General features: G+C 37.9%; 1 protein-coding gene across 1 annotated transcript in view; it reads right to left on the bottom strand.

Annotated features, from left to right (window-relative positions):
• Positions 1-347: 347 nt before the first annotated feature.
• LOC145263806 (partner of bursicon-like) overlaps positions 348-10,184 on the bottom strand; it is a 73,212-nt gene continuing 63,375 nt past the window's right edge. Inside the window, exon 3 of the mRNA XM_080120871.1 lies at positions 348-668. Coding sequence (XP_079976997.1) covers positions 507-668 — 162 coding nt within the window. The 3' untranslated portion in view covers positions 348-506. The remainder of the gene's footprint in view (positions 669-10,184) is intronic.

The following is a 10,184-nucleotide window of genomic DNA, read 5'->3' as shown; positions in this document are numbered from 1 at the left end:
CTTCCCAGTTGAATACAACAAGGTAGCCTTCAAATCCAATTTTAAACAAGTTCTTGTTGAGCAGTCCCCATAAATAAATAAATTCTGCCAAAGCTACACCATTAATGATTACTATACTACCACCTTACATTCATTAACCCTTATCCTTTAGTGGCCTTCGGGCCTTGATAAGTGGTGACTCCCGAAAAAAAAAAGAGTATTTCTCACAAATGAGACTAAATTCTAAATAAGAACACACCGTTTTTTTTTTTTTTTTTTTTTTAATTTTAAGTCGACTCCGAAGTTGGGTTCTGTTTCAGCTGACCCCACCCCCGCCCCTCCCGGTAAGAAACAAACAAGTCTGAAGAATCTTTTCAATAATTCTGTTTATTTCGTTTTGTCAGGTCAATTACGTTAAAACACCTGGCTCGCGGCTGGTTCAGGTTTTATAGCCATCGCAGAGAGATTTTTCGGCTGGCCTTGTTTCGGTAACGTGGGCGCATGCTCGGATGAGCCGTCTCTTGTGCTCAGTGGAAGTTGGCACATTCACGACACTCGCAGTTCACCGGTTCCTTTACGACAATAACAGGATGGAGATCCGGAATGATCAGTCCGCTGACGGCGTCGTAGCATTCATCCAACACGACATTCCGGTCCACCAACTCCCGCTCACGGCAGCAATTGCATTTCTACACGTTACAAAAAGAAGAAAAAGAAAAAATATATAAATAATGAACATTAATTTCATTCGACATCATAATATTACTTTTATCGAAGAGACTCACTCTTACCCTTAGCGGTTTGAACCGGCTTCCTCTGAAAGATGGTTGGTTGGTTGTTTTTGTTTTATGACATATCAACCCTTTTCAGGTTATTTAATGCGAATCCAGTTATTTTGAAGAAAAAATTTTTAATAGAATATTTTTTTTTTTCAAGTCGGTTTCTATTTAACCTATAGTTGGGACCCTAACAGGTACTACCACTCCGGGTCAGAGTGGACCTGGGAGCGTAGGCAATTAAAGGGTAACTCCACACTCCCCAAACCCTGCAAGCTGGGGCCTCACCATCGGATATAGTTTAAGGTTATATCCAGGACCCTTCCTCTGAAAGAGGAAGTTCAGAGGGAGTATGAAATTCACAAGCGGCCCCTAGTCGTATGTATATCCCCAGGAATGGTAAATAGGGAAAATGACAATGGAAGATTTTTGCAGGAAGTTGTCGATGTTCTCCTACATACAGTGCCTGCTATTCCCAAATGATCACCCATCTGAACTGACCAAGCTCAACGTTGCTTAACTTCGATTTTTAAACATGATTATGATTTATTCATCAGCATATTACTCTCTCTAGGGTATTGGCGACTCAAGTAATTTTTGCACTCATTACAATTTTCCATAAAAATATTAAACACTAGAGGGGGTGGATCAGAACTTGTCCGGGTTAGGGTTTTAAAATACGCTTATATATATATTTTAATTCATGCAGATTTCGTATTTATTATTACAGAGCCAATTCTCTATTGAATATTGTATTCTACTTAATATGATTTAAAAAAAAAAAAATGACTTGGGTGCCATCAGCTAGAATCAAAATGGATGGTCACATTCAATGCTGCTAAAACTAAGCTTGTTTCCTTCAATAACTACAAGAAACCTTCTCTACCACCAATAGCAATGGTCAAGAACACATTGCCTGAAAGTACTTCTTTTAAACTCCTCAGCCTAACGTTTACAGGGAATATGAACTGGAATAGATACATTGAGAGCATTGCCAAGGCTGCTGCAAGGAATGTTGGCTCCCTCTACCGTGCTAGAAAACTACTTACGCCTGACAGTATCCTGTACCTCTATAAGGCAACCATTCGCCCATGTATGGAGTACTGTTGTCACATCTGGGCTGGTGCATCTGCTGCTTGTCTCTCGCTCCTGGACAGGGTTCAAAAGAGAGTCGCCAACCTGATACGTCCTGAACTGTCATCTAGGCTTCAGCCTCTGTCCCATCGACGAGATGTTGCATCCCTCTGCCTGTTCTACAAATACTTTAATGGTGAATGCTCTGACGAACTGCAAACACTTGTACCTCCCCGACGTAACTACCCCCGACAAACCCGACAAGCTACTAAGTCTCATCCCTTTACAGTAGAGATCCCTACGTGCAAGAAAGCCTTTTACTCCAATAGTTTCTTCCCCAGAACTGCAGGTCTTTGGAACTCCCTTCCGGGATTCTGCTTTCCCAACTGTACTGATATGCAGAAGTTCAAGTGTAATGTGAACAAACATCTTTCTACTCATCTCCCTTCATAATGACCCTGCTAATTAAGTCCCTGATAGTAGCCCCCTGCTTCAAAGTGGCACTGTGCCTTGTTTGGGGTGAAAATTGAATAATAAAAAAAAACATTTAGTGCTTCCGCCACGTTCTTTACAGGTGTAGTAATCTAGAGATATGTAAGAAAGATTTAATATTAAGCGACTTGAATTGAATTTGTGTATGTGCAGAAAGAAATAAAAATATGCCGGCAAGTTGAAATGAACAACTTGTTGATATGTCTGTGCGCGTTATTCATCATCCAAACAAAGATTTTAATTGTTATAAACCATCCTTGGTGTATGATTACTTTTTCCTGTTAATTTCAGTGTTAGGTGACCAGTAGTTTAATAGTTTATCGGTTAAATATTTACACACAAACAGACACATGCATACATCTACTGTTTTATTTAAATAGATTAATATCATCTGACATCATCATATTACTTTCTAGAGTATATTAAAATTGACAGATGAGTTTGGTAGAGACCGTTTCTCATACAGACAAGACAACATCACTTATATATATATATATATTTAGTTATATTTTGGAAAAAATGATTCCATCAGAGTGCTTTAATATAAGCCTTAATTTAAGCCTTGACTGTCGTTTGGGCTGTTGGGTTTCGATCCTGGCTTGAGCTAGTTGCCTGTCTAGCTGCTAGCTGCACTGATGAGCTGTGATACAGCAAAACATTACTGTATGTGGATGACTATATATATATATATATATATATATATATAACATCGTGAAGACTCTAATCTCTCCCAGTCAAAGGTCACTTCCTGGCTAAATAGAACCAATATAACACAGTGACGCCCTTTTATGACATTTCCAATGGTCATGTCCTGGTCAAGAAGGCACCAATATAACATAGTGAAGACCGTTGTGTTTACTGGTACATGAGTATAGTCTTAGGTGGTTCTAATTTTGGAACACCCACAGAAGCTCAATAACGTAGTCTCGGTCAGTTCTATGAAGACAGGGTTGATGTTTGATTCCTCTATCATCTGCCTCAACAGTAGTTCTCGGGAAAAGAACAAAAATTAAAAAAATAAGAAAGAATTACAAAAAAACAAAATGCACAATTCAAAGTCTCCAGGGAACATATGCGTTGTGGGCTGCAGCTAATGGGCGCTGGATTGGCGAACTTCTCTCCTTCTGTTTTTTTTTTTTACACAGTGATCGCCACTTATCAAGGCCTGGAAGCCACTCAGGAATAAGGGTTATTGCAAGTACATTACGTTAGTGGAGATTTGATGAAGTGTTTACTTAAGGGGGCGGTTCATTAGGAATTTGTTAACGTTGGATTTGAACACATCCAAGTTGTAGTCCGGTGGGAAGCAGGCAGACAGAACAGAGTTCCACAGGCATGCAGTTCTAAGAAAGAAGCTTTGTTCATGGAATCCACGTTTTGATTTAGGCACAGATATAGAGTGGGGGGAATTTTTCACAGTGGATTCAGCTAGACGGGTGTTTTTCATGAAAGATTGGCGAGGGGGGACCAGAGATTGGAGTTCAGACGAGCATCTGCCATGGAAATAACGATAAAACAAGGACAGGCTCGCAACGTCTCTTCTATGGGAGAGAGGTTGCAGGGTAGAGAAAAGGGCATCCCCCACTAAGTCACAAAGTCTATTTTGTACTTTGTCAAGGCAGGATAGGCTGTTTTTAGCAGCTCCTGTCCAGATATGGCAACAGTATTCCATCCTTGGACGTACTTGGCTTATATATAGATAGAAATTACTCTAATTGGTATTTGTTTGTGAGTTAGTCACGAATTCCGTATGCAACAGATAATTGACTCCAGATGTACATCTTAGGGTTTTCGTTTATAACAATTAATTATTAAATAAATTCTGGATATAAAAAAAGGTTATTTTACAGTTATGGAAAGGAAAAAAATTATCTGCAATGTCTTTTTTTAACAAGCAGCCTGCCTAAACAGTGACACAAACGGGACCTTTTTTTCAACAACCGATTGCCTTCTCTATCTCTCTTTATCTGACGGTTAGTGAACGGGGGTGGGGCATAGCATGGGTGGTGGAGTGGACAGCCCTGACTTTCAACTTCAACTGGAGTTTTCTGCTCTCGACTGGCTTCTGGACTGGCTTCTCAACTAGCAAAAAACTGCTCTGTGCTCTGATTTAAAAGGAGGTCTTAGAAGTCTGGATTTCTCATCTAGCCAATCCATTTTCATTACATGAAACTCAGATACGTCCTGATTGGCTTAATTGGCCAAATCACTTGTGCATATTGATTAAGTAATTTTCCACACCCATTTTCAATGCAGGTAGAAATCCTTAACCTTGACCCTAGGGTCATATCCCAGACAAAACAATTCTATTCGATATCATTTAACTATTCTCGTCACGAAACAATATTATTATTAATACTCCTGAAGTTATTTTTTATCTCTTATATTTTGCGCTGTCAACCAACAATTTGGACCAGCAAAGTCGCTAATGTTGCCCGGGGCCGCTCACATAACAAAAAGTTCTAATTCAGCTCTAATTCACCTGTTACTGATGTAATTTTCCACCATCACATGTGGTTGGGTCACATATATGTATATATGTATGTATATAAATATGTAAATCGAATGGAGGCCTGAAGCGTCATATGAGCGTCCACAGTAGGGCAGCACCAGTTGGCATCCCTCAATCTCAGCTTAAGTGTGACCTTTGCAACAGACTGTGTAAGAGCAGGGCTGGTCTGAAGAGCCACCTTCGTTCTCACAGAAAATAGGAATTGATGCATCTTGATCACATCTCCACATGTATGTATGTATGTGTATATAAGTGTATATATGTGTATATAATTTAAATATATGTATATATATATATATATATATATATATATATATAAAAGATATTTCAAAAATACATGAAAATGAATGAGTAATCAACAATAAAGCAAGGGAAAGATGGTCTTCTTCTGTCAAGAAGTGACAATCACCATATAAATATGTATATATGCAGAAATGTATATGTATATATGCATATATATATGTATATACAGAGTGGAATGATAAAGTTGTCGGCCTAGAAAAGATGACATGATTCCAGTTCCATTTGATGAAAACCGGTTTTCTTTCGTCTGTTGCAGACCATCTACCAGTTGGCCAGTTGTGTACAAATCCCAAGAGCAATAGAAGCCTTTTATCATGTCTGAAAGTGACACAATGTTCAACGAGCAAAATTGGAGATGCGCTGCTGTACAACTCATGCTTTGTACCGATCCAAGTTATGACAACAGGACCATTGCCAGCACCCTCAAAATGTATCGCTGGATTACCAGGAATAACAAGGACATACTTAGGGTGATGGAAACATAGTTTCCGGCCACGGTTATGGTCTTTGCTGTGTGTGTTTTTTTTTTTTTACGAAATTCTAAAGTTTGAACTACTTTTGTTATATATAAGAATAACAGTATAGTTACATTCCAAGATGCTAATATTTATTTTTCATGCAAAATAGCTCCTCCAGTATATTACAATTTCGGTACATTTTTTTTTTTTTACAAATCCGTTTCATTATGCAGAAACAAACAGTTATTATTATGTCAATACCATCTCTTTTTGTGCATATACTCTTCAGAAAAAATAAACATTTTTACTTTGGTAGAAAAAATGACAATGTTACAAGAAGAAAAAAGTTCATAGAAGACTCAACATCGTATGTTTGTTTCGGCAGCCATCTTTGTTCATATTGTAAAGCTACACAGGTTTTATTCAAAAATTAAAGTGAATTAAAGTGTTTTTGCGAAATATAAAAACAGAGAATATATAAAAGAATAATTTTGCATGAAAAATAAATATTTAGATCTCGGAATGCAACTGTTATTCTTTTATACTAGCAGTTCAGCCCGGCTTTGCTCGGGCCCTATGTACTGTTCATAACTATATTAAAAAGTGTGCACATGTACAGCAATTCCTTTCTATAAATTAGACTTCCTGAACTACTTTAGAGAAAAGTTAGTAGAGACTGCAGAGATAAAATGTTTTAAAACTTTGACCCCAATTTTGACCCATTAACATTTAATGTTTTGGGCTCAAATCAAATTAAAATGTTTGACCCATGTCCAAGTAACCTACATCTAAAATTTTGAGTGTTTAAACCCAAAGTTGGCGAAGGAGTTTGGTAGCATCTGATAGGTTCTATCTTTATCTCATTTCTAAGTTAATGTCCTTGTCAGCTTCCTTGTAGATATATAAACCTGACTTATTCTCCTCTTCTGATAGGAAGCATTAGGCCTCGAAATGCCATGGTCTAAAAAGGTAATTTTTTCTTATTGATCTGATGATGTAATCAATATATATGGCATAATCAGATCATAATCGCCAGATCATCGATGTTAAGCAACGATGAGCCTGGCCAGTACCAGATGGGTGACCATTTGGAACTACTAGGCGCTGTATAGGGTGGCATGGTAGAAAAAGTTCCACTAAGGCACCTTCTTTCCTACACTATCCAGAGGAGACCTTTGGGCAAGGTCGAGTAACGACTTTTCTCCCGCCCCTGCTCAGAATACGTGAAGTCACGGTAGGCAGGTGATGGATGAACAATTGAGCAGCCTGATAGTTTCTTCCAGAATTGGTCAACTCTTTGTTGCATTAAACCATACTGATTCAGAAAAGTTGAAAAAAAAATTCTCTCCCATGCACTTTGCCATACGTTGCGCCATCTGATTTTTACTTACGCATATCTGCCAGAAATTTGTTTTTGAAAGGAAAGCGTTTTCCAAATGATACTGTTTGATTCCTGAATTATGCTTTAATTCTCAGGAAATTAAATATAGTTATCGAAATAATGCAGCTTGATTCCTGAATTTCCGCATCTTCTACAAAAACTGTTTTCAGAAACTCATTAAACGATGCTAGAAATATGTAAATCTGTGATCTTCTTATCTGGGGGGGGGGGAACTAATAACATTGCTAACTCATTGTTGTATTAAACATACTGATTCAGAAAAGTTGAAAAAAAAACATACTGATTCAGACAAGTTGAAAAAAAAACATACTGATTCAGAAAAGTTGAAAAAAAACCATACTGGTTCAGAAAAGTTGAAAAAAAACATACTGATTCAGAAAAGTTGAAAAAAAAACATACTGATTCAGAAAAGTTGAAAAAAAACATACTGATTCAGAAAAGTTGAAAAAAAAACATACTGATTCAGAAAAGTTAAAAAAAAACATACTGATTCAGAAAAGTTGAATAAAAACATACTGATTCAGAAAAGTTGAAAAAAAAACATACTGATTCAGAAAAGTTGAAAAAAAAACATACTGATTCAGAAAAGTTGAAAAAAAAAACATACTGATTCAGAAAAGTTGAAAAAAAAAATACTGATTCAGAAAAGTTGAAAAAAAAACATACTGATTCAGAAAAGTTAAAAAAAAAACATACTGATTCAGAAAAGTTGAAAAAAAAACATACTGATTCAGAAAAGTTAAAAAAAAAACATACTGATTCAGAAAAGTTGAAAAAAAAACATACTGATTCAGAAAAGTTGAAAAAAAAACATACTGATTCAGAAAAGTTGAAAAAAAACATACTGATTCAGAAAAGTTGAAAAAAAAAACATACTGATTCAGAAAAGTTGAAAAAAAAAATACTGATTCAGAAAAGTTGAAAAAAAACATACTGATTCAGAAAAGTTAAAAAAAAACCATACTGATTCAGAAAAGTTGAAAAAAAAACATACTGATTCAGAAAAGTTGAAAAAAAAACATACTGATTCAGAAAAGTTGAAAAAAAAAACATACTGATTAAGAAAAGTTGAAAAAAAAACATACTGATTCAGAAAAGTTGAAAAAAAAACATACTGATTCAGAAAAGTTGAAAAAAAAACATACTGATTCAGAAAAGTTGAAAAAAAAACATACAGATTCAGAAAAGTTGAAAAAAAACCATACTGATTCAGAAAAGTTGAAAAAAAAAACATACTGATTCAGAAAAGTTGTAAAAAAACTATACTGATTCAGAAAAGTTGAAAAAAAAAAAAAGAAAACTCTGTTTCATTTAATTTGATATGGTTGGATAACGACTTACAACCTAAATATAAATGGGTTTGAATCTCGCAACCAGTAAAAAAAAGCAACCCCCCCCCCCACAAAAAAAAAACAATGACATCAATATGTGGTGCATTCAAGTCAGGAAGCTGATATCTTCGGACAGCCTTATCTGATAAAATTAGACACAAGTGAATTGACATTGTGGTGTAATGGAATGAACACCCATCGTAAACTAAGATTAAATAATGAGTTGTGCTTAATGAGTGATATACAATATAATCCGATTGACAGAATGCTTCTTGCCAGATCACCAAAGTTAAGCAACAGTCTGACGAATACCAGATAAATGTCGATTTGGTAATGCTAAACACTATGTATAGGGTGGAGGGGTGGAAGTACTTCCACCAACAGGAGAAGTAAGGTGCCTCTTTCCCTTCACTAGCCAGTGGGAGTACTTACTTAAACCACCTATCACGTTATGTGAAATCATAGCAGGTAGATGATGAATGAACTGTTGAGCAGCTTGATAGTTTCTTTAAGAATTGGTCAACTCTTCGTTGTGTTAGGCAAAGATTAGCCGCTCTGTATGAGCACTGCCCCTATCGCAAGTAATTGCAACTTAGTATTTGATTTGGGGTCAATTTGTTGCACCTGAGGTAAATATTACTAGAAATAGAATCAATAACGGCAGCGATCGCCAAGTGGATTTCATATTATTTTTATTACTAGAGTGTATACGAAACGGAAATCCTTAACCGGAAACAAAATCTGCTTCGAAGTTTTTGTAACGTGCATCCAGGAGATAAGCGCCCGCGTGTTTGCGTGTTGTGTGGGTACGTGGGAGAGACGGATGAGGGGAAAAAGACTTACCTCGAGACCAGCTCAGCGTTACCGACCAAAAATAGAAAAGAGGGACCAAGATGGCGACCGCCGTCTTTTGTAAAGTATGATGTCTCGCAAAGTCACACGAATTCTCGGAATATGCAAATTTAGCCGGCCCAGAACGACGATAAAAGCGGGTGAGGGGAAAGACGTGGGGCAGTGACGATTGAGTTGGCTGGGGAATCGTGTGGCTGTTGCTTCTTGTGCCGTGTTGAGGATATCTTACCGTGTTAAAGAGAGAGTCGGGCGCCATCTTTAATTTTTCCTTACATTTTTTTTCTTACAAGCCATTTCGGCCATTTGGCCTCTAGGACTATGACCGAGTCGAAATTTGACTTAAAGCTCATACCCGAGTTTGACGGGTCCACGTCCATCGTCGACTGGGTTGAAAGGGTCGAGCTGACGTGCGACCTTTGTGAGGTGAAAAGGGTACACACTGTAATTCCCCTGAGATTGGCTGGGGGTGCCTTGAGTGTATATCAGCAACTCAGTGCTGCCGAAAAGGGAGATGTCACCGCAATTAAAGCTACGCTGTACAAGGCATTTGCCATGGATCCTTGTACGGCCTATGAAAAATTTGCTTCCCGAAAACTTCTACCGGAGGAAAGCGTGGACGTTTTCTTCGCTGAGTTAAAGAAACTCGCAGTTCTGTTCGGTGGAGGGGTGTCGGAGCGGACACTCGCGTACGCGTTTGTGGCGGGCCTTCCCACTCGGGTGAAGCAGCTACTGAGAGCCTCAACCAGCGTTTCAACAACGACCATGGAACACTTGATGGAACGTGCTCGAGCCATCATCAAAGATGAGGAGGACCTGGGGGAACCAGTTGTGATGGCGACACAGACAGGCCAGATTGGCGCTCGGGAGATTCCGAATCAGAACCCTGCAAGCAATGGGAAATGTTTTCGCTGCGGCCGACGCGGACATTTTGCAAGGAATTGCACCAACAGGGGGCGTGTGCGCTGTTTTAAGTGTGGCGGTTTGGGGCATCTAGCCCAAAACTGT

This window comes from Euprymna scolopes, chromosome 39, assembly GCF_053919585.1.
Source record: "Euprymna scolopes isolate OS-2025 chromosome 39, ASM5391958v1, whole genome shotgun sequence".
In the NCBI taxonomy this organism is placed as follows: domain Eukaryota; kingdom Metazoa; phylum Mollusca; class Cephalopoda; order Sepiida; family Sepiolidae; genus Euprymna; species Euprymna scolopes.
This window is presented reverse-complemented; position numbering and strand designations above follow the sequence as displayed.